At 30.7% G+C, this 26,484-nt stretch overlaps 2 protein-coding genes and 1 pseudogene across 2 annotated transcripts in view; 2 read left to right on the top strand and 1 right to left on the bottom strand.

Annotated features, from left to right (window-relative positions):
• Positions 1-1,011: 1,011 nt before the first annotated feature.
• LOC136998235 (uncharacterized) lies at positions 1,012-2,947 on the top strand. The gene is made up of 5 exons (XM_067350735.1): positions 1,012-1,047; positions 1,118-1,215; positions 1,344-1,550; positions 1,642-1,778; positions 1,997-2,947. Exons 2-5 carry the CDS (start codon positions 1,200-1,202, stop codon positions 2,699-2,701), a joined length of 1,065 nt encoding a protein of 354 aa, XP_067206836.1. The 5' UTR covers positions 1,012-1,047; positions 1,118-1,199; the 3' UTR covers positions 2,702-2,947.
• LOC136998234 (putative nuclease HARBI1) lies at positions 2,948-4,800 on the bottom strand (annotated as a pseudogene).
• A 6,739-nt stretch (positions 4,801-11,539) lies between these two features.
• The window catches only part of LOC105679025 (gustatory receptor for sugar taste 64f-like), a 31,187-nt gene continuing 16,242 nt past the window's right edge, over positions 11,540-26,484 (top strand). The window contains exons 1-8 of the mRNA XM_067348807.1: positions 11,540-12,045; positions 17,585-17,664; positions 17,758-17,902; positions 18,358-18,476; positions 18,552-18,746; positions 19,898-20,007; positions 20,192-20,362; positions 20,452-20,606. Of these exons, the coding sequence (XP_067204908.1) occupies positions 11,987-12,045; positions 17,585-17,664; positions 17,758-17,902; positions 18,358-18,476; positions 18,552-18,746; positions 19,898-20,007; positions 20,192-20,362; positions 20,452-20,606 (1,034 nt within the window). The 5' untranslated portion in view covers positions 11,540-11,986. The remainder of the gene's footprint in view (positions 12,046-17,584; positions 17,665-17,757; positions 17,903-18,357; positions 18,477-18,551; positions 18,747-19,897; positions 20,008-20,191; positions 20,363-20,451; positions 20,607-26,484) is intronic.

Raw genomic sequence — 26,484 nt, 5'->3', positions numbered from 1 at the left:
AAAATCTGAGAGAGACCGTCAATACGACGGATATAGAAATATATTTTTGTTTGTTTTCTTACGTTATTTATACGTTGACCGCGCAAATTTTTCGCGAAAGCTATATGAAATGCGACGCAAAGAACGTCGGGTCGCAGCATTCTTGTTGCATCCTCGCGCAGTTTCGTAATAAAAAGATTGGCGTACTGCCTCTTATTTTCGTCGCACATTTATACTCGCGTGAATTGGTCGATCTTTCTTTATTAATTTCTTCATAATTATTTTAACTGTCTACCTGCACACGAGAGGTCTTTTAGGAATCATCAAACACTCTGCTTATATATACAGGATTGCTCAGTTTATACCTGTATATATACTTCTATATATTTTATGTTTAACGTTCTAAACATTTCAAATGTTTATGTTTAATGTTCTGATGTTCCAAATGTTTATTAATGTGATAGTAGATATAAGATTATAAAAACTGTATACTTCTAGATTTGTCAAATGTTTGTATATTTCTCATTTATATGTATCTCATTGATATATATATATACACACACACACACAGTTGTCTTATGTATATTTACATTATATATTATATATATATATATATATATATATATATATACTTATTATTGATCTTAATTTATATATATATATATATAAATACATTAGAAACTATATGTATATATATATAATACAAATCTTAATAAATATCGATTTATAAAATATAGAGTACAAATTAAATGAACCTAATCCTAATTTAATAAACCTAACCTAATCAATATATATGCATGATATACAAGTAACATGCTGAAAATATACTGTTGACGTACTATAGATATTCTTGGTATATACCATAAGATCTTGTCAGTATATACTACGAAGTAAAATAGACGGACATTAGAACATGCTTAGTACATACTCAGTAAGTCATAGTACGTATATCAAATATTCTGAGAACGTACGCAATATACTTTTGCGATGTTCTCCGAATATTCTCAGAATCTACATGTGCTGTTAGGGTATTACATTTCTATGGAAATCAATAGACGATGTAGATTAGTGCGTATTGATATCTTAATTTTCTCTTTACGTTAATTAATCCTTACTTACTTATTTTGATAAATTCCAGTACGAGAGTAAAAATTCCATCCGAAGAACTTCCGAGTACCAGTCACGCCAACTACCATTCACTAGCAGTAGATTCCAGCAACATGGAAAGAACAATTGGTATTAACAAATATATTTAGAATATTATATTTATAGAATATCATATCTAGTTGCTTTGAAGCGTATAATATTTTTGATATATTTAAAAACGTAAAATAAATGCATTTTTGTTATTGATCTCATTACAGAGTGGCTTACTTGCAAACATTGTTCAGAAAACATTAATTCGTTGGACATGGTTCCAAAGCACAAGTGTTTTATTGGAGAAGAAGTATTTATGGATGGAAATCAAATGCTCTTTAAAGTAGTAAGTGCTGATGACACTGAGTGGTACAATGATATTGCAAATAACAACGAGATGTCAGCGACAGGACAAAATAATATAAAAAAATCAAGTATGTAACTATATTTTTATTTCTAGTACATGAATGAATTATTTTTTATATTTATTTTCATATAATATATATATATATATTTATCGTACAGATGCAGTTTGGAACAAACATTCAATATTGGCTGTTCTTAGCTTGTACGAAGCAAATCTCCACATGTTGGACAATCCAAAGAAAAAAACCAAAATATGGGCCAGCATAGCAGATGGCTTAAAAGATTTTGGTATTGAGGTAATACGTGTGTGATTTATATTTCATCTGTGACTACGTTTATACGACCCGATTTACGCAGAAGTCCATATATTCTTAAGACGAATAGCTGTGATTGGCTAGTTTTACAACATCGACGTTATAACTTCAGTGTAAATCGGCTCGTGTAAATGTAGTCTGTAATTAATAATAAAAACAATACATAATACATTATTATATAATATGTTTATTTTCGATAGATGTCGACTGATCAAATTCGTTGGAAGATAAATGCATTAACTAAAAAATATAAAGAATGCATAGATAATAATCGAAAATCGGGGCGCAGTCCTATGTCATTCGAATATTTCGACCAAATGCAAGAGATTCTTGGCAAGGATGAGGAAGCAAATATATTTCATACTCGCTCATCTAACCTTCCAACAAAATATATAATTAATACATCTCCGAAAGTTCAATGTTCGAATAGTTCAAAAGAAACTGAACTTGAAGCTGTAAGCTCACATAGCAGTACCTGTTCATCTAGTCTTTCAACAAATAATTCATGCACACATATAAATTCGACAAAAAAGAAAAATCTAATTGAAAAGAAAGCGCGTCCGTTACATGGAAGTGGATCCAATAATGCAAAAATAAAAAATGAATTAGGAAAGCATTGGCTGGAATATCTTCAGGGCGAAGAGAAACGTCGTGAAGAACGTGACGCTAAGTTGTCTAAATTATTAGAAAAAAAAACGGAAGCGATAAATCTACAAAAACGACAACTTCAAATGCATGAAAAAGAATTAGATGATAGAAAAATAATAACTGCGAAAAAATTAAAATGCAAAGAACAGCGGCATGAGGAAATTATTGCAATTGAAAGAAAAAAATGTAAATTATTGAGGAAATTTTTATATGATAAAGAAAATGTTGCACAATTTAGTGATTCCGATAATAACTAATTTTATACTTATTTTTATTTCACATTTTTAGTTGTTTAATTTTTCTTATGTTTTATTTTATTAAAGTACAGTACAAAGTTCAAAATGTATTTAATGAATATGTTATCTTTATATTTCATACATTATAATCTTTAATTTTCTATTATTATTTATTTGTGCTGTGATCAAATAAGGTTTATTTTGTTACGAAAGAATGTTGTCTAAAATGTTGGTTATTCAATAAAAGAAATATAATAAAGCATGAAATATGTTCATTATTTACTATATTTAAATTTGTATACAATTCGAATTGTTATTTTTCGTCCTAACAGACTTCGTTATTAAATATACGCATATATAAAGATACGCATTTTATTTTACTTTACTTCGTTATTAAATATATATTTTACTTCATTATTAAATATACGCAGTATACAATAAATATATAAAGATATAATATATAAAGATACGCATTATTTTACTCAGAAAATAATTGTCTGAACAATTTCATCCTACGATCTTCACCTGCGATATTTTCATTATTAAAATCATTGGGAGGTATGTCATCATTGTCTTCATTTCTTTTTTCTTCATTTACTTCAAAATCGTCATTTACACTAATACAATAATTATGTAGAATACATGCCGCTGTTACGGTATCTGTAATAAATTGCATATTTCTATATTCTGTAAAAAATTTGATCCGACGAAACCGTCCTTTTAAGAAGCCGAATGTTCTTTCGACTACCATTCGGGTAGATGAATGTATAAAATTGAATTCGATTTGTTGTGGCGTTAAATGGCCATTATCGCGAAATGGTGGAACAAGCCACGGTAGTGACGGATATGCAGAATCGCCAAGTAAAAAAGTATCATTAGGAAAAACCGTTTCTTTCTCTTCGTTTGCTCTTTCGTATATAAGTGATCTCCTCAATATTCGAGCATCATGCAATGAACCTGGTTCACCAATGTAGACGTTTGTAAATCGCATATTCGAATCAACAATCGCTTGTAGATGAATAGAGAAAAATTTTTTGCGATTACAATATAATTGTTCACTTGTCGAAGGCTTTTCAATGCGAATGTGTGTACAATCAATTGCTCCTAACACTTGTGGAATCCTTCTTTTTGAAAAAAACCCTTCGCACACTGCTAAAACCTTTTCATGTTGCGGTCATGTAATAATTTCATCTGTTTTAGTTAATAACCAAGCAATTAAGCGACGTATAATTCGGAAAACAGACGAAATAGAAACGTTGAAGCGATCCGATATTGTTCTCAGCGGCTCCGTATTAGCCATAAACCATAACAATATATATATGCTCAGCCGTCCTGAGATCGGTCTGATCCCATACAAATGATTTGGCATAAATTCAGATGTTTCATATTCATCTGTAACAATAATATGTATATATGTATTATATTTACAAGCTTCATATAAGTATATTATATCAAAGAAATATATTTTTTTATTGTCAAGGATATAGTTGAATGAGTGAGTCCATCCAGTTTAAATGCACGCAAATGAAAAGTGATCTTTGTCGACATTGCAACATTAAATGTAGTTACAGATAATTCATTGCTATTATTTATATACAACTAATTACCTATAAGTTGAAGTGCTGTTTGTCGCGATAGTCGCAAGTGCTCTTTAAATTCATACTCTGTCCAAGATTCCACAAGCTGTAGATAATTTTCCACGTAATGCCGTTTATGTCCACATGATAAATATTGCATTAATGGAAAGTACAATGCATTGCTATCATTTTCGCTATATAAAAAACTGTCGTTTGTCGTAGTGCTGTCCACATCATAATAAGAACTGTCACTAGTAGAACTGGAGTCATTGTTATGTATCGATAACGTTTCTGTTAAACAAAATACGACCTTTCGTTTCCACATCTGTAATGAATATGAAATATTGAATTGAATATTTACATACACTTAAAATTTGTAATACACTTAAATATTGTCGTTCATAACCTTGCAGGCCTAGTTAATATGGCGTCTCAGCTGCATCGATTGCGTTCCAACAAGCACCATGACACTATACGACACTGTGTAACACTGTGTCACTATTTCTGCTGTAGATGGAAAGCACCGTATAAATGCTCGAAATGATGACCTTCCATTTCGATGCATTTATTAACTCGAGCTTGGAATGCTTGTACACATGTAGAAAGTGTATCTGGCGTTATTTGTACGCAAGCATATCTAATACGTTCCACCATGTTTTCTCGAGTATTTGGTACTTCTGTATACACTTTTTCTTTAAGGTAACATAAAATTATTTCAACTTTCAAAATTATTTCAAAATTATTTCAATTTTCTCCTCTAAAGATAAATAATCCATTATTTATTTGCTGAAATAAAGAACGCGTCCAGAAAAAAACAAGATACACTTTCTACATGTGTACAAGCATTCCAAGCTCGAGTTAATAAATGCATCGAAATAGAAGGTCATCATTTCGAGCATTTATTGTAATTGAATAGTGAGAGGCGAGGGGACTCATCGAAATATAGCACCCCGATGGTGAGAGAAAATGGCAAAAACTAATTTTTACTGATTACAGCGCCATCTACCACGATTCGAAAAAATGTCTCGGACAAAACTTACGTATTTTTTTCCAAGGAATCCGAATCTGTAATAAAAAATGGGGGTTCCCATTTAAAATTTCAAAGTTGCCACCTGCCCCACCCCCAAGGGGCGGTGGGGCGGGTTAATTTTTACACAGGCAGACGTCCCCCTTGATAATATTAAAAGTTTATTTGGGATATTTTTTCGTACAATGCTTATTTTTCGAAATATTTAGTTGTCTCAAGTTAAATGGGACACCTTGTATAGACTCGTATTCTTATCTTGCATTTGTTTATGTTTCAAATGCGTTTTTCTTATTAAATAAATAAGGTTAGGATTATAGAGATTTAGCTATAAGTCTGGTAAGAATATAGACTATGTTCTTCGTGTGAAATAACATATTTTTGAACTCGAATGTATCACTTTCTTGGTAATGCTGAAGCATTTATTTTCACACATTTTTGTAAACGAGCGAAACGTTTGTTTCGCTAAAATACGATAAAATTAAATAATTAAAATAATTTAAATTTATCTTCTTATTATCATACATTTCTCTTAACATTACTTCTCTTATTTTGGCTATATTATCGAATAATATTAAAACTTACGATGAATATTCTAAGAGTAATGGAAATTTATGTGATAAGCAACGATTGATAATAATCTTTAATCGGAAATTTATGTTGCGCTATTGGACTGTTCAAAGTTTAGTTTAAAACTTAATCACGCGCTGTTTCTTTGTATAATATTCTTTTGCAATATTCAAGAACGTCGATGAATATGTGTTTTGTACATACTTGTTTTTCAAAGTTAATAACGATAATTACGCTTTTGAGATAACGGTCATTGATGTAGACAGGTTTGTAGATAAACTCGAATTGAAATAGACCTGATTTATTCCAGTAATAGCTGCGCGTTGACGATGACTATTTTCTTGTAAATGCGTCTGACAATGAGTATCTCAACGATTCTACATGATAACGCGAGATCGCGCTCTCGCAATTGCGGCTACACAGGCTGATAAACGGTCTATGATACCGCTCCGATTATTGTTAAAAAGTAATGGAGTTTGATCGACGCAAAATGTCGCCGAGTATTTTATTCTTATGATCTTTGTGCATTTGTAGCAGTAACTCTTAAGGATCTGTACATGCGCGAAAAAGATTGATTGTGAAAAAATGTATGCTGCTTTTAGTTGTGAGAACACAATACAACTTTGATTCGTACTAGCTATGCTAAAGCTAGTTTGGATTGCACAAAAATATATAATGCTAAAGCTAGTTTGATAGATTAAGCAATCTATGCCGCTCTGGAATACGCACGAAAGTTTTGTTATTTTTATTTTACACGGGGGGTCCGCCCCCCCTCCGGGGGGGGGGGGAGGGGAGCGGAATACCTTGTGTCTACGCAAAGCAAAGTCCATATGTATAACCACAAGTATAACATATGTATTGACATGTTCCATTTGTTTCAAATTTCGCGAAATATTGTGTCCACTGCGTATGTAACCAAAGTATGTTCACATAGCGCTGCATCGTGTGGATATGACAAGTATCTTAACCTCTAAACTCTCCAACTTTAACGTGCGATAACTCGCTTCGCGAGGCAGACCGCGGCTTTTTTCTGCCAGATTCTTTCGTTTTAAGTGAAAACGCGTCGATTGAGTGCTCATTTATTAAAATCGGAGGTGAAGCGGGTATTCTGCATAATTACCAAAAATGGTAAGAGAGCGTAATAAAAAGTAAACAATTCTATTCGCCTTTTTATCTAATACTAACACACAAGCGCGCGCTACACGCGCGTGATTTATTTTTTTAAATTCGTTTAATTAACCTTCTTAAAATATGAACTGTCAAAGTGTGCAACTTGACAGTCGTTGATGAACTAAGTGCAATGAAGAAATCAATTGGCATCGCGAAAAATGGCAACAATGCACCTCGATACTATCAAAATATATCGGTAAAATGCCTTTTTTAAGAGAAGACTGAACACACACAAGCGCGCGGTACACATTAAAAAAATTTTTAATTACAATGAAATATAAAATATGTACATTTTACTATTAAAATCTTCGCAATGACAACTGTTCACGATATAAATTAACTACGTTTACACGTTAATCTTAATCGGGTTTAGTAACATCCGTAGTTATGAAACTGGCCAATCACAGCTATTCCTCTGAAAAATAGAATGACTGTGATTGCCCTTATGGAAATATATTTTTGAAAATATAACGAAATTTTGCTGAAATATATTTGAAAATCTCTTTCAATTGACCTTATTTCATTATCATTTCATCAATATTTCAGTAAAAATTCAGTGAAAAATCTTTTTTTTTTTGTTTATATTGAAGTATTTTTTATGAAATTTAATTATGTATTCAGTTTAGAAAAAAGTTATTCAGCACTGTTCATTGTAGTTCATTAAAATGCATACAATAAGAGAGTAAAAAAATACACTGTAGTAACTCAGTCAACACCAAGCATCTGTTACATTACATCTATGTTATAATTTCGTACTCAATAATGTAAATGCAATATAACACCATGTGTTATATTGTATAACATCATGTGTTATATAACACATAAAATAAATAAATATACATAAAAAGATATACTTATGTATACATTCCTAGTCAATACCGAGCATTAGTTACATTACATCTATGTTATAATTTCGTACTCAACAATGTAAATGCAATATAACACCATGTGTTATATGACACATTGAGTACAAAGTTATAACATAGATATAATGTAACTAATGCTCTGTATTGACTAGGAATGTATACATAAGTAATCTATCAAGAAATATAGTAAGATGGCATTAGAGCAATCGCAGGATGTTAGTGCTAAATTTTTAATTTTTCTTAAAGAAATTAATAAATTAGTCTACATGAGACAGTTAGATTGTACACCGATCTCAGATCGAGATACTTAAAGTGTACGAAAATTTATATACGTTGTTCTCATATATCGAGAAACTTAATGTACATATAGGATTTGTTGGAAAGAAAGAAAGAGAGAAAAATATCAGGGCGCGAGTGGCTAAGCCGGGAATTGAACCCGGGTTTTCCGCTTGCCGGGCGAATGTTCTGACCACTGAACTACTCAGACCCCACACTTCTAATATTTATCTCTCATAGATTAGGAAATCAACAGTTCTGTAGGACATATACGCGTCATACCGCCCGCGTGATTTAAACACATATAATAGAAAGGCTCCATGTAATAACAATTAAGAAATATAGTAAGATGGCATTAGAGCAATCGCAGGATTAAGATAAGTATATCTTTTTGATAATAATTTAAAATAATAAATTTTAAAATCTAAATTTTATAAGTATATTTTTTTATGTATATTTATTTATTATTTCTTCTTCATTACAAACTTGATAACGTGACTTTATAAAAAAAATTACTTTTAAGATGAAATAAAAACTTTCTTTGTAATTAAAAAATTACAATATTTCGTGTATTTATACTTTATATTAGGTGCAACTAAACAATTTTATGAATTTATTTACAAATATAGTGAAAGAATCAGATTTTTGATATAGCAGTAATTTTCAATGATAGTTTAATAATTTTTCCTACTTCCAATATCTAGCAAATTGTACAAAGCAAAATTTCGATAAGCATCAGTAAATTAAAGAAATAAGTAATTTTCAAAGTAATTCATAAAAAATTTATTATAAATCAATATTTTTTGTCAATTTTTCATGAAAATCAGCAGAATATTGCAAAATTTTTCAATAATTTCACAAATTAATTTCATAAATACTTCAGCAATTTTTCATTAAAAAGTAACACAGTTTTTAGTTTAATTCAGTAAATTTCATGTCTAATATTTCAAAACTCTTATTACTTTTCAGCAGTATATTTTAACTTTCCTTATATTTCACAGTATTACATTAAATTTTCATACGGAAAAATATGATTTATTTTGAAATATATTCAGTAATTTTTCAAAAACTTTTATTTTACTTTTTATTGATTTCATAGTACTTTCAGCAAAATATTTCCATCAGGGTGGCCAGTTTCATAACTACGGATGTTATTAAACCCGATTAAGGGTGACGTGTAGTCATTGATATGTTTTACAATCAGTGATTAATCGGATATTCGGTAAAGATACAAAAATGCAATCTCGAACTTTTGATAATTTCGATACAAAACACACATTTTAGACGTTTCATGACTTTTTTTATTATGGATCTTTAACCACCAATAAAACATAGTAACATGAATAAGCAATATATCATTTCAATATAGTTGACATTATTATGAGTTGTCTTCTTAAACAACTGTTAAACGTAACGACATTGTAACTGTAAACGTGAATCTATTGGTTTTTGCTTGCATAATACAAAGAGAGAATTTTAAAGTAGGTCATGGTTTGCGAGAGCACGCAGCATGCATTTGCACGCAGAAAGTATGCGCGTATACTTGTGCCACGCACCGAACAGAAGGTGATAAGTACAGCGCAACAATGAAAAATTTCTGTTTGCACAGCTTGTCAGAAAGACAAAAAGACAGTCCACGAGTATCGCCCCGAAGAGGGAAAATGCCTACGAGAGATGGAAACAAAGATGAAACAGTACTGTCACATGCATGCATACCGGGTGATTCATTTTAATGATGAGAATCACCCGACTCAACATCGCTCGTTAAATGTAACAGCATATTATTACTATTATTGCAGATATTGTTTTCGTAGTTAAAAAAAACTATTATTGCATGAAAATGTAGAATCTGAATCACATTAATGCAAAATTATTTTGTGTCAAAAGAAGTTATGGTACTTAATAAGCTCGATTTTTCAAATTTCTTTTTTTTAATGCAAGCAATTTTTTTGTATGAATGAGGATATTTCGGTTTCTTTTAATTTCTTAATAATTTTCTGATTAACTAAATGATTATAGTTACAATAGCTATATTTTATTTTTCAATTTTTAGAATTAACATAAACTTGATTTTTTGATAGCTTTTTCTATTTTGAAGAAATCAGTAATTAATTACGCTGCGAATCATAACTCGCATTTGTAGTCAAGATTTATTGGATATCGGTCATTTTTAAAGATCTCGCGTATCGGAATTATGGGCGACATTTGCGTGGACATCAAGTGTTTATCAGTTTTGCGAACTACAGGTGAATCTTTGATAAGTAAGGGTGAAAAGTATGATAGATGAACGCTCTCCTTTGATATATATAACAGCTCATTAGGCGTTGAGTAAACAGCACAAAAACCCGTGTACGTCTAATCTTGAGAATTGGCAGGTGATGTCTTTTGTGTATTCAAAGCGGTTATCATCACCGGTACAATTTTTAATAATTTACAATTTCAAAATACAATTTTACGAGTATTAAAACCATGCGTTCTCAGTGTACAATTAATGCTAAAAATTATCACACAAACGTCGATTTTATTTCTCGTATAAATGCGCATTTAGAAATCTATTTAACGCTTTTATGATTATTCACATTCAATTTTGTCAGAAAACATCATAATTAAAATAAATAAATATAACGATTATTTAATTTACAAATTTTTTATCATACAAAACTTAAATTTTATTTTAAAAATATTTTAATATTTCATATGATAAGAGTTAAAAATAATAAAAAATCCATGCTACACGTGTTATTTTTAGATAAGAAACACCAACAAATAAATAAATCGTAAACGCGTGAGTTGAGTACCCCTTTGTTACGAGCGACAATGAATGCCGTTCATGTCCGGTGTGTCAAATCGTCGCACACAGATACGAATAGCTACAACCTACATCGCTGCCTGTTATTTCTTCGGTCTATGCAAGCAAAGATTAGACGCGGGATAGAAACAATAAGCGCATAAGTTATAGAGGGCTTTTTCCATGATTGTCAGTGTGGATCCAACGTGTACCGCAGCAAAAGACATTGTTCTGTAATCCGCGTTTGATTGTTCCACTTTTCACGTACAAAAATATTCTTCGATTGTATATTATATTTGCTAACTTGTAAAAAACACGTGTATTAAAACAAGGTTATTAAGATTGTATCTTGTAATATTATAAGCTGGAATTATACGCGAAAACAATCTATTTCTTATTTTTATTAGATGGAAATAAGATTTATAAGCATCCAATTTTTAATTTTGACTTGAGAGTATAAGTCAATTTGTTTCTATTGTATATATTTTTAATCTACGAGCAATTGTTCAAGTAAAGACTGATTTTTAAAAACTATAGAATTTTTGTTAAAGATTGTGAATTTGATTTGGCTGAACAAACTTCTGTTTTTTTTTTATTTAAATTTTTTTTATTTAAGAATTTTTTTTTATTTTAAAGTTTTTTTTATTTAAAAATTTTTTTAAACTTATTTATATTTTGCAAGACATTTTATAGTAAATAAACTTTATGATTAATTTTTATGATAGATCTTTCAATTATTTTCTGCGATATATGATTTTCTTTACAATCTATTTCTTTATGAAGAAATTTTTATTAATTTTTCAATCATTTTTCGTTTATCAAAATTGTTTACATCAGATAATTAAATGGATGCATTTAATTGTTCGTCGTTCATCGAAATTGGTTATTGAAATTGTTTGTGAAAATATATGCTGATTGAATTTTAGAAGAGAATAGAGAAAGATTTTAATAAAATCGTGCTACGTCTACTGTTAAGAAAACTGTAACATAACAGAAATAAATGAGAATAAGGAATGTGTCATCGACATCGCCGAAATGCCTTATTCACAGTGGACCATTACGAAAACTTGTCAACCTGTCACTATTAATGTTCAGTAAGTAATACAAATTATATATTGAAATATATTATTTTATTATTGTAAGTATATCCAAGTACATATATTGTTTAATTCTTATTTTATTATGGTATTTACTATGGTAATACAATTTGGAAATAAATTCTACAATAAATAGAAGATATTTAATCACCCTGACATTAATTGACATGCTTCATATTTTGATATTCAAATGTATAATATTGTTGCATCCGTGTCAGTGTTGTGTTCGTCAATTGATGATATCCGATTGATATTATTGATTGACATTCTGATAGAAGAAAGGCTGTTGTATAAATAAGAGCAGATATATTTATGTATTTATGACGATACGCGTTGTTAATAAACATCGACTGTCAGATTATATTCCGGGAAACTGTCAAGCCACTCGGACGTATCTTGTGTCTCTCTATTAAGAAACGTTTGTGTGTTCTGAGTTGAAGTGTTTATTAAAGTTTTCCTATTTTATAAATCAGTGTCTAATTTGTTATTTCGCGCTTCGCGAGTTTCGTGTGTGCCGCGAGTGTTGGAGTTAATCGGAGACGTTTTTCCTTCCGCGAACGTAACAATATATAATCCACCTACTTTTATTGTTAATTAAAGGTGATTTAACGGATTTAATTTAATTTTTTTAAATAAAATAAATATAGCAATTTGAAACAGCAAGACTGAACAAACCTGACTAACGAGCACTCTGCATAATAAAAATCGATTTATCAATTATGATTTTCAAATAAACGTCTTTTCCAACAAAGGCGGCTGTGTGCAAATATTTCAATTTAATGATAGAACATTCTCGGTAACGATCACGCAATTCGTGAAACCTGCGCTGGAATTAACTGTGACTATTTTTTTTTGTGCGCTATACATTTTAGTTGCATTAAACATTATTGATTATGTTATAATTTTTATAAATGCTATCTTTAAATTTCAATATTGTTATGTTCGTGTATATATGCCTCAATTTTTTGTAATTTTTTCTGATAAAAATAAATTTAAAGATTTCTTGTATTTTATCACAGTTTATTAGTATTATATTCTTATGTATATTCTATTCTATAATTGCGAGTCGATACAAACGCTGTGCGATGCAAACTATCTCATGCCGTACACAAGCTTTCCGTGTCGAGGTTCTCTTGCAATGACTCGTCATCTGACTTTTATTCTGAAGTTTGAGGTGATTGATTGTGAAGTATGACATTATACTAATTAAAAAGGATCAATAAGAAGCATAAAGAGCCAAAATGCTAGGTCTACGTGCGAAGGTTATAATATATTCTTTAAAAGTATTTACATACGTTTCGGCCTGCCATCAGGCCTTCTTCAATGTAACAATAATTAACAATAAAATACCGATATACTCGCAACGATTACAATAAAAAACGAAGTAGAAGACATAAAAGCAATCCTTTCTCGACAATATTGTGGTTCGTTAATAATATAGAACTGCAATGTAAGGAAATAAAATGAAAGTTAAATAAGGTAAAATTACAAAAAATAAAATTAAAAAATAAAAAAAATAAACATTAAAACATACTTGTGTTAAAACAAGATGGTGAAGCGCTCGCTCGAGTAAACGGGACGAGGTGGGAAAGATAAAAGCAGAAGACTTTCCATATTGAGTTGAGATTTCAAACTGATTGTAATAAGTTAGAATTCAGATATAACGATTGACCGTAGGAAGGGAGAAAAAAGGAGGGGAAAAAAGGAAGACAGTGGAGAAGGAGAATTATTAGAGGAAAACGGAGGGGGAAGAAATTTAAAGAGGAGGAAATAAATTAATGATCGGAAGATAGGCAACAGGTAAATGGTTCGTATCATTTTGATTGTTGAGCCCTGCATTTTGTCTTTTGATAAATACCATTTCTGAAATGAGTCTTTTGGGGTAAGAGGGTTCACCGTCCAATATTTTAACATTGTTCCAATCAAAATCATGGGAAGAGTCAATTCTATGTTTGGAAATGACAGAAGGAGAACTGTTCTTCTTGTTAATGTCGTTTTTATGTTTTTTTATTCTGGTGTTGAGTTGCCTTTAGTCTGTCCAACGTAAGTCATGTTGCAATCTCGACACGGAATCATGTATACAACCTGACAATGTGAAAATTTATCTAATTTGTCTTTTTCTGTTTTAATAAAACATTTCAAGTTGTTTGTAATAGAACATGCCAATTAAAAATTAAAAGTTCTAGCTATGGAATTAAAATCTTTGTATAAAGAAGATATGTATGGAATGGTTAAAAAAGTTTTAGGGTCATTTTTTTCACCGTCCTTGTTAGAGTTAGTAGTTGTAAAAATGTCGTCAATTTTTTTGTTATGCAACAAAAACTTAAGTCTCTGGTGAATAGTTGAAAAAATAAAATTTAAAGGATAGCAGTTATTTAATAAAATGTTAATAATCGAAGTAAAATTCTTGTAATGGAATTTAGGATGAGGGAAAGTAAAAAGATCCTGTCTACTAAACTTATGATAGTCCCCTTCTTGTGTGAAATGGGATGATGGGAATGAAAATTCAAATATCTACCAGACGACGTAGGTTTTTGGTACCAGTCAAATGTGATTCTATTATCTTCAGAAATTAAAGACACATCAAGAAAGTTAATACGATTGTTAGTGCCAAAATCAACTGTAAATTTTAACCTATTGTGATAAGAATTAAAAATGTCAGTAATTAAATGAATAGAATTTGTAGGAGCAGCTAAAATTATGTCACCAACGTATCTATAATAAAAAGGTAACTTAAAAGGCAACCTATCAATCGTACTAGCTTCTAGATCCTGAAGTACAAGATTGGCAATTAAAGGGGACAAAGGAGAGCCCACAGGAGTACCAAAAGTTTGTTTGTAAATTTTATTATTGAAACTGAAAAATGTGGAACTCAAAATGAAGCGTATCGCCCTAATGAATTCATCGAAAGGGATGGAGGTGTTCGTAGAAATTAATTCCCATCTTTTAGTAATGCTTTTAATGACTAGTTCTATGGAAATATTAGTAAACATGGATATAACATCTAAGGAAATAATCACAAATTCGTCTTTTATCTCAAAACCATTGAGTTTATTGACGAAATCAAAACTGTTTTCGATATTCACACAATTATTTACAACAGTTTACCTCCTTCTGCTAGTCATCGATATGACTAGCAGAAGGAGGTAAACTGTTGTAAATAATTTTGTGAATATCGAAAACAGTTTTGATTTCGTCAATAAACTCAATGGTTTCTATGAACACCTCCATCCCTTTCGATGAATTCATTAGGGCGATACGCTTCATTTTGAGTTCCACATTTTTCAGTTTCAATAATAAAATTTACAAACAAACTTTTGGTACTCCTATGGGCTCTCCTTTGTCCCCTTTAATTGCCGATCTTGTACTTCAGGATCTAAAAGCTAGTACGATTGATAGGTTGCCTTTTAAGTTACCTTTTTATTATAGATACGTTGATGACATAATTTTAGCTGCTCCTACAAATTCTATTCATTTAATTACTGACATTTTTAATTCTTATCACAATAGGTTAAAATTTACAGTTGATTTTGGCACTAACAATCGTATTAACTTTCTTGATGTGTCTTTAATTTCTGAAGATAATAGAATCACATTTGACTGGTACCAAAAACCTACGTCGACTGGTAGATATTTGAATTTTCATTCCCATCATCCCATTTCACACAAGAAGAGGGCCTATCATAAGTTTAGTAGACAGGATCTTTTTACTTTCCCATCCTAAATTCCATTACAAGAATTTTACTTCGATTATTAACATTTTATTAAATAACTGCTATCCTTTAAATTTTATTTTTTCAACTATTCACCAGAGACTTAAGTTTTTGTTGCATAACAAAAAAATTGACGACATTTTTACAACTACTAACTCGTTATATCTGAATTCTAACTTATTACAATCAGTTTGAAATCTCAACTCAATATGGAAAGTCTTCTGCTTTTATCTTTCCCATCTCGTCCCGTTTACTCGAGCGAGCGCTTCACCATCTTGTTTTAACACAAGTATGTTTTAATGTTCATTTTTTTTATTTTTTTATTTTAATTTTTGTAATTTTACCTTATTTAACTTTTATTTTATTTCCTTACATTGCAGTCCTATATTATTAACGAACCACAATATGGTCGAGAAAGGATTGCTTTTATGTCTTCTACTTCGTTTTTTATTGTAATTGTTGCGAATATATCGGTATTTTATTGTTAATTATTGTTACATTGAAGAAGGCCTGATGGCAGGCCGAAACGTATGTAAATACTTTTAAAGAATATATTATAACCTTCGCGCGTAAACCTAGCATTTTGGCTCTTTATGCTTCTTATTGATCCTATTTGATTTAAAATCACCAGAGCCTTATATTATATTTAATTATACTAATTATTTAAACGATTAAATCTCAACTGAATGAGCGTTTTGCGCGTATTTTCACTACGTTATTCTGTAAAAAAATATCTGAAAATTAATATAGCGGAATATAGCTGTTTATTTACTATTTAGTTACTTACTATATGAAATGAATGTAATACAATATTTCTCAAAAATAGATTTTTTTAGAAAGCAGAGAAAGAGAATTAATCATTAACAAACTATATTATTTCCTTAAAAAAAATAAAAATAAAATTTATTCTTAAATTTTTTTGGATTTTTAAAACTGTTAAAAATATTAGAAAAAATTAAATAAAACTTATTAGATTTTGTAATTTATAAAACCATTTTAATTATTCGATTTATATCTCCAAAATTAAATTCCCTAAATTCTTGAAAATATGTTTTTCGGGAAATGGACTTAATCTTTTCCTATTACCATTCATTCACGATAACATCAAATTTTTTTTCTTCGAGGCACATATTTTTCTCTCGCTGTGTACGCATCCGAGTTCTCGCCTCATCATCTCGGCTGAAGTCTCAGCCCCGCGTTTCCACTGGCTATTCGAAGTGGACGTTTATTGAGTCCCTGATGTTTATAAAACATTCTCCACTTTGCCGCTTCAAACGATAAAGCTCAGAAATAACGACTTCTATCTCCTGTGCATCATGCGATCGTGTACCGTGCACACGGTACACGATACTGTCAATCACAGCGTGCCTCGCGCAAGATGTGTTTTTGAGCGCGAGTGATATAAAATTTCTAAACCAAGAGAAAACTCCCAAAATTTGTGCTCAATTGATGTAGTGTGTAATAAATATCAGAACAAGTTAACGGAATAGAAGAAGTAAAATTCATATTCTTTACTTGCCAAATTCTATTGTACTCCAAAAATCTCTTATACATGTGTAGATTAAGATAAATACATTAAATGTTTCTTGTTCTAAAATTTTAAATCGTAAAATTATTATAATTTATTTTGTAGTGATGCATAGCAATACTTAATTCAACACCAAAGGAAATTGGATGATATAAGTGTTTTATTTTTATTAAATTGACATGTTTTTAAAGATGTATTCAGTTGACCTTAAATGTCGATTATTTGATTTTATATTTAGCAAGCAGCGCTAGGCTCGACAGATATGTCCAAAATATATAAGAGTAATCCTTTTTAGATCGCCCAACAAAAATAACCTGCGTAACCTGCGGAACAGCAGGTTTGATCCCATGAAAACCGACTTGATTGTACCCGAAAGTAAGTTTGGTCTTGTATTTGTTTTAAATTGATCGTTGTAATTTATAATTGATTTTTGTGGATTATTATATCACGCGGTGTGATGATTTTTAGTGTCGTCCACCATACCCTCATCGGAGACCTTCAACCCTACTACTGATAGTTTACATGCGTCTATTAGACCGATCATCATGCTGGCTCAATGCTTCTCCATGCTTCCTGTATGCGGTGTCAATAGAGCAGATGCTTCATATCTTCGGTAGGTGGAAACAGTGTTTGAAATAAGATGGAAGCAAAATAAAAAAAAATATATTGATTAATATTACTACAAAAAGTTTTGGCAAAAAAGAATACTACTATTAGTTGACAGCATATTGGATATAATATTGACTATTTATTATTTCTTTTGTCATTCATTTATTCTATTTATTGTAACACACATAGATATATACTAGTTTTTAAAAACAGTTATTGTTTTTTCTTTCTTCTTGTCATAAAATACTGGAAGGGGATACTTTGAGTTTACTTCAAGTAAACTTTACGATCTTCCGTTTTACAAAACCCTGGATTTACGTATGTTTAATTTTATTTGTCTTTTTATGTGAGTCGTTATTTTAAAGGTAAAATAATACAATTTTGTCGATTTTAACTTTAATGTTTTCTAAGTCTTTAACTGGAACTTTGCACACTTTACGAATCTCAAATGTCTCGCAGATTTACATGGCGCAGTCCAAAAATTCTATATTCAGCGATTGTTTTCCTGGGAATAGTTACTGTGTCAGTTTGTAACGTGTGGCAGTTGTATTCCATGGGAATAAATTCCACCAACATGAGTAAGTTACTTTTAATAACAATAACATTGCATCCGCATTGAACTATTTTTGAATTATGCTTGTCCTAAATATTAGCATCCTTTGTCTTCTCTGCTACAACTCTGGTGACTGCCGTCATGTTCTTGCAGCTGGCAAGACAGTGGCCTTGCTTGGCATTAATTTGGGAGAAACTTGAGCGCGAATTTATTTCCAGACACCGAAGAGTTTCAAAGACTACTCTTGCAACTCGTTTTAAAATTATAACTGCCGTTGTCATGTTGCTCGCATTAGGTAAAATATATCTTAATAAATGGGTAAATGTTTAAAATAACGCAGTCAGGCTCAATCATCAAAGTCACAGTTTTGAATAATGTTCTAAAGATTTTAGCTGTCGCTCGTTATTTATTAATAAATTATTAACCTAAGAAGTTTGCAAAGTAGGACATAAATTTTGGACACCATATTTAATAGAATGTTCCCTTCGCAGAAATATTTATTTAAACGTGATAAATTGAATACACGAAAAAAAAGATGGGTTCCGAATAATGCTTTCGAACATAAATAGATTGGATTAGAATTTTTCTAAGTGGGGTTGCAGAAGGAGGGAGTCCATTACTTAATAAATGTAAATGCATTGTAAAAATATTTTGAACAACGGTCTTAAAATTTATTCTTTGATAAGTGATACAAAAGCTAAAAGATGAAAAAAAGCCATTATCTTACAAAATTGATATTTGCTCATTGCATCTCACACAAATAATTAATGAGAGTTTGTTCATTATATGTTATATGTAAAAACTCGTGCAGCAACATGTTAACGTTAGAAATTCACAACACAAACTGTGTACCTGATAATACTTCAGTAACAATTAAAAGGAACACATTTGACACATAATAACAGCATAACGATCTATCTCTTCAAAATTCCTTAGCAGGAAAACTAAGAGGAACATTGATTTGAAGTCAAAATAATAGCTTGCTTGTATCTATTAACGAAATCCATACTATTTATCGATGAATAAATTGTAAGATTTCGTTGTTTAAAACATTTTTACAATGCATTTACATTTATTAAGTAAAAGGTTCATTCCTACCCGCTCATAAATTTAGTTTGTCACGTTTAAATTAAATAAATACTTCAGCGACGAATACATTTTACTAAATGTACATGGTGTGCGAAAATTACATTTTACTTTCCAAATTTTTTTCGTTAATAATTTTTCAATAAACAACAAGCGGCGACTAAAATCTTTTTTTGGTACTCAGGACAATGGCTTTGATAATATATGTCAAGGTTAAGACAATTGAACCTGACTGTTTTATTCAAAACATTTATTAATAAATAAAATAAGAATTATATTTACTCGAATTTATATTTATAACTATTTTCTTAATAACATTTATTAATATTAATAATTTATAAATTAAATATTCTTATACAGTGGAACACAGTGCCGCTGTTGTTTCCGCATATATCAGTGCAATAGAATGTGCAGCATATCGCAACGATACAGACGTCATCGGCACTTACTTTCAATCACATTTTCCTCAGGTAAGATTAAGTATTAAATAAATTTACGCAATTATCTAATTTAAATTTTTACTGTGCTTTAAATACTTCAATATGTTTTTATATAAATAAATTAAAAAATTTTTACTTTTTCTACTCTGTATTCATTAAAATAAATCGAAAAATTTTTTGTTAACAATAATTATTAATCGTTAATTTTATATAGATTTTCTCAAGAATTTCCTACAGTCTCTGGAAAGGAATTTTGATTGAAGTTATAAATATTCTCAGTACATTCTCGTGGAACTTTGTCGATCTCTTTCTTATTCTAATTAGCATAGCTGTAGCAGACCAATTCAGACAATTGAACAGTCGTCTTTATGCGATAAGGGGAAAGGTAAAATATTAAATACTTGAAATAATTGTTTTTATTAACGCTATTAACTCATCACTACTAACAACTCTTAGTATCATTTCGTTGTTAAGGCAATGCCGGACTGGTGGTGGGCTGAGGCTAGAAAGGATTATAATCACTTGGCGACCCTAACGCGCATAGTGGATTCTCACATCTCGAGTATCGTGCTTCTGTCCTTTGCCACCGACTTGTATTTCATCTGCATTCAACTGCTGTTTTCCTTCAAGTATTTTTAATACATACATAATAAATATGATTTTGCTTACGTAATCTAATGTGAGTTGCGTAAATCCCGTATCAGACTACGGATTGGGGATTGACATTGCGAACTAAAGATTGGAATTTGACCAATCAAGACAAAGTAACTTAAAAGTAATACTAACATAATTGGACAATCTTCAATCTTCAATTTTTAATCTCAATCTCCAATGCGTAATCTTATACGAATCTTAATCATCGTCGATTTATGTTGCAATATAAGATGGTAATAATGGAGAGAGGTTCAACTGTCTATATTCCCATTTGCCAACAGTTTCGTTTGCCCACAACATTTTGCCGACAGCTTTAATTGCCGACATTCCCGATTGCCTACAAGCATTATTGCGCACATTTAAAAATTAAAAATACAAACGTACGTTTGCACACGAGACATTATTGCACACATACACATTGCACACATGACATTATTGCGCACATACACATTGCACACATAATTATTGCGCACATTTGAAAATTAAAAATACAAACGTACGTTTGCACACAAGACATTATTGCACACATACACATTGCGCACATGACATTATTGCGCTTTGTGTAGAAACTCGTAAACCCATGTTGAACCTCGCTTTGTTTAAAATTTCACGCGTAGGCGGCGGAGGACTTCGCCCCTACGGGGCAAAGCCTCTCCCCCGCGTAAAATAAATAACAAATCCTACTCAGGTTATACCTAACAAGGTTAACCAAAGTTCACAAACAAAGTTGTAAACCCATGCTGAACCTCGTTTTGCATGAAAAGAATATGCGCAATAATATTATGTGTGCAATGTGTATGTGCGCAATAATGTCATGTGTGCAATGTGTATGTGTGCAATAATGTCTTGTATGCAAACGTACGTTTATATTTTTAATTTTTAAATGTGCGCAATAATGCTTGTAGGCAATCGCTCTGTAGGCAATCGGGAATGTCGGCAATTGAAACTGTCGGCAAAATGTTGTGGGCAAACGAAGCTGTTGGCAAATGGGAATGTAGGCAGTTAAGACCCTCCCTAATAATGTTAGCAATATTAATAATCAACAAGTAAAAACTTATCTTTGTGTTTCGATAAGTGACATCGCAAAATGCTAATCGTCTTATTATCAATTAACATAATCACAGTATAACCAGTATGTTCACCCGATATAGGCGGGAAGGAGGATAAGTTACACAGGCTCACTTCGCGCATTCATTATTTTAATCAATGAACCAAACTGGACCAATCAGTCATAATTTATAAATGTGTTACTGTAGAATCCGTGAGTCAGTAATATAACTACAAAAAAAAAAGAGATTGAAACTATAGTTGAAACCAACTTAAAAGGCTAAATATTGGTTAAACATAGCTTTCCAAACAGAGATGCGATATTTCCTACCGGGCTCCCGGCTCTTGAACCTCACACGCAGAACGCTTTGCGCAGCATATGTACGCGCTTCTCGCTTGTGTGGGGTTCGGAAGCCGGGAGTCCAGTAGGAAACATCGCATCACTGTTTCCAAAGAATACCGCACATTCTTTATGGAAAATTGTCTCCCAATAAATTTGGTTCAAACTTTAGGATTTTATAGTTTATGTGATGCTAAGCAAAACTCAATGGGCACAACTCTTTAGGAACTATATCTAATTTAACTAGTTTAGTCTGCAGAGAGTGTCAAAAATTGATCATTTTTAGGACTTTTTTTGCGAAAATTATCATATTTTTGCAGTTGTCTGCGAATTTCAACAAGTGAAATCAAAATTTATCATGTGGAGGTGTCTGTAATTCGAGTCTCACCCAGACCCTTCCAACCATCCATCTATCTCCACCAAATGATCGTTTAATCATTAATGATCATAGTCCTATTGGCTATCTAGTTAAAAGTTTGGAACGTTCTTGAAGCGACTTTTTCTAAATAATTTGTCTATAATAATCTTTAATAAAATTTATCATTTTTTCTTTTGCACAGAGAAACTACTAAGTAACACAAAAATATAAAATATAAAATAGATCTAATCCAGTTTCAATGCAATATATCCTGCGGAAGACACTCTTATACCCAAAAAACCACCCATCAGATTACTTAAAAAATTCTTGTCACGCCAAAAATGATTTGCTCCATTTCTTCTGTTGCACCAGCATTAGTCTTACTTGATGTATATATATATAATCTTTATTACTTCAGCTGTTGCCATGAAGGGATTTGGTTTACAATTAAAATTTTCCACACTTATTCCTCCAGACCTTATATTTAATATCTAATCCTTAAATCTTATACAATTCTTATATTATATACAATCTTTTTATCTAATCCTATACATTACTCTATTTTACTATTTCTTTTTCTCCTATCTCTATCTCGCATCCTGCCTCTTGATCTTCCCCTTTCCTATTCCTATGTCTTCGTTTTCTGTGTCTTCTGTATTCTTTATAATTTTTCTGTACCCTCTAGTAGATTCCTGAGATGACTTCTCCTATTTTCTTTCTTTATATTATTCGTTTTCCCTTTCTCATCTTTCTTTTTCTATTTATAGCTCTTTTCTTCATCTTTTTTTTTCTCTTCAGTTCTAAGGACTCTTTCAGCTTTTTCCTTTCCTCAGAAACTCTTTCCTTGTTCTTTCCTGTTTCTTCCTTGTTTTTTAATTTGTTACATATCCTTTTGACTTCCCTTTTCTTTTTTCTTTTCATACTGCTTCTGTCTCTCAATCCTTATATCCTATCTTCTTTTCCCGTTCCTTTACTTTTATATATACTAATGCCTTCTTTATTAAATGTTTGAGTTTTTCTCATGTCCTTTCCATCATTCATATCTCTTTCTCTTCCCCTTCCTCTTTCCTCCATCCTATTTCCTTCTTTCTTTATATATTTTTTACTTCCCTATTCTTACATGCCTTCATATTATCTCCTTGTGCCTCCTTCCCGTCTTCTTTTCTTCTTTTTTTCCTTTTCTTGTTTTCCTTTTCTTTCTTCCTTTGTTTCCAACATCATCCTGATTGGCAAGTGCTCCTGGTTCTTCTTATCTTCAATTTTAAACTCTAATATCCTGTCTCTTGTTTTCATTTACAAAATTATAATCTATCTCTGTACTTCCTCTTACACCTATATAAGTATATTCTCCTTCCCAATCACCTTTTATTTTTTATTTAAATACATCTAAATCTATCCCTAAATCTATTTCTTACACTAAGTTAACTAATCTCTTATCTCATTATCTATTGTTTACATCCTTACTTTTCTTTGTTTTTTCCCATTTCTTCTCTTTTCCTCCCATATCTCCTATTCTTATATTAAAATTCTCATTTACTATTTACATTTCCTTTTAAATTCTCCCTTCTCTTTCCTAATTACCTCCCCTAATTCTTTCTTTTTCCTATTCTCCATGTTACAAAAAATTTTTACCCATTCCTTTATTGATTGTTTTCATCACACCCATTCTCTTCTATCAATTTTTTTTTCCTTTTCTCCATCGCCTTTTTTATCACTTTTGACCTTATATCCAATTCTTCTACCTTCTCCTCTAATATTCTCATTCTTACTTCCCGGTTTCTTTCCTTTTCCTGACTTTCTCAGGACCACTCATTGTCAGTGGTGTTTAATCACATGATGTCTTCTGACGCTGAAGTTGAGCGTTGAGCGTTTGCGTGAAAAGGTACCTTTAATCGTCGATTAAAGTTAATTCGAGTTGGTCAAAGTGACTCCGAATATTGGAACATAGCCTGTAAAAATACCTATAAACAAAAATTTTGCATGGTGTGGTTTGCAGGTCCTAACCTAAAATTATGGCTAATGGCTGAAGATGATCATGCTAAATGTAAATATTGCATATTTACTTCTTGTCGTTTAAACGATTTAAAAAGTTTTATTGAAACACGAAAGTATAAGCAAGCAGTTTCTAACTGCTGATGCAAGCTGCATCTAGCCAAAAAAAAATAGAGTTTTTAAAGATGACCATGAATAATAGCGTAAAGCTAGCTGAAGTAAAAAATGCTTTATTTATTGCGCAACATTGTTCAATAATGAGTTGTGATCATTTGATAAATCTTTCCAAACGAAGTATATAAACGATTAAAGGAAGAAGTTCCTAATTTAGTGCTTATTAGGTGTATTTGCCATTCAATACAACTAGCTATTAGTGCTGCTTCAGATAATGCTTTACCAAGAAATTTTGATTTTCTAATTAAGTAAGTTTTTTATCTACTAATAAATAATTACCCTAAAAATTTGGTATTATTAATTAATTCTTAATGATTTATATCCTATAAAGGTAATCGATTAACTACCCTTTAATAATAATTATTATATTTAAAAAAAACTTATAATTGGTTTGCCAAATCAGCTGCAAGACAAGAAACATATAAAGAGGTATACGAGCTAATTAACAATGATAAATTACCCCTAAAAATCCGTCAAACTTGTGCAACACGCTGGTTAAATGTAGAAAATGCTGTTTCAAGAATATGTCAGCAATGGCTTGAATTAAAAACACATTTTTAAATAGTCAGATCGAAAGAAAAATGTTATACTGCAGAGCTTTTATACAATATGTATGATGATGACGTTAATTTTTTATATTTTTCTTACTTACAACTTATTTTAGTAGAATTGCAAAGAGTAAATAAACTATTCGAATCTAATGACGTGGATCGTACAAAACTATTGAATGACTTATTGTTTTGATTGATAGGTTTGTCAAAAGAATAACAGTTCCTAATACAAAAGAATAACAGTTCCTAATACACGATTTAATATTTTTACGCATGAAATCGAAGATTATGTTGACAATAATGCTTATATGAGTTATTCATTTGATAGTTAATGTTGAAAAATGAAGAAAGAGAATTTAAATAACATCCTTACAGTGAAAACAAGATGTATCAAGTTTGTAATTAACTTAATCGACCAACTTAAACAAAGACTCCCTAAAAATGTTAAACTTTTGAAAAAATATCTGTTTTCTCCGTAGAAAACGCATTAAAAGTAAATAAGGAAAAAATCTCAGATATCTTGGAGTAATCTGGAGTTTCTGCTTTTAATATTACTAAAATTGAAAACCAATTAAAAAATTTAACTTTATGCAAGTAAAACACGACTAAAACTATTGCATTTTGGCCTAAAGTTTTAAATTTTACTGATGCTGCTAAAAATAATCCTTGTTTAGAAATAGCCACTTTTGCAATTTTACTGTTAGTATTGCTTATTTCTAACGCAGAAATCAAAAGAATTTTCAGCCATATGAGCATTATCAAAAACAAACATAGAAATAAAATAAGTCCGTACATGTTGAACACAATAATGACCATTCGAGCTGCATTTCGTAGAAACAAAAACTGCTATTACAATTATGAGATTCCATCAGAACTTCTTACAAAAATTCATTCAAAAGATACGTATGCTTCTATAAACTTGGAAGATTTAGATTTTCAAAATTTCCAAACTTTGTTCAACTCTAATTGAGACTTTGTGGAAATTATTAAATTATTTATTGATTTAAAAAATTGGAAAAATGGTTTAACCAGTTGAGTAATATTGTATCATGTATGTACATTTTCAAATAATTCAAATAATTTTCAACAAATTTGCATAAAATTTGGTATCCTAAGGTTTTTTTCGAATCTGATGTCAAAATTGCAAAATTTAAAATGGCGGATCCAATATGGCGACTGTTAATTGTTTAACCAATAATTAAAACAATTTATTGAAACCAATATATTATAACAATAGTTAAACCAATAATTTTTAACATATTCGCATAGTACTTGGTACACGATGGCTTTTTTAAATTGTCGAAATAAGGAACTCTTTTTCACCTCCATCATTAGCTGGTTAAATATTTTAACGATCCCCCACATTTTGGTTTACACGATCATAATTTTTG

The sequence above is a fragment of the Linepithema humile genome, chromosome 2 (assembly GCF_040581485.1).
Source record: "Linepithema humile isolate Giens D197 chromosome 2, Lhum_UNIL_v1.0, whole genome shotgun sequence".
Lineage (NCBI taxonomy): Eukaryota > Metazoa > Arthropoda > Insecta > Hymenoptera > Formicidae > Linepithema > Linepithema humile.
The sequence above is the reverse complement of the archived record's forward strand: the minus strand, read 5'-3'. Positions and strand labels throughout refer to the sequence as shown.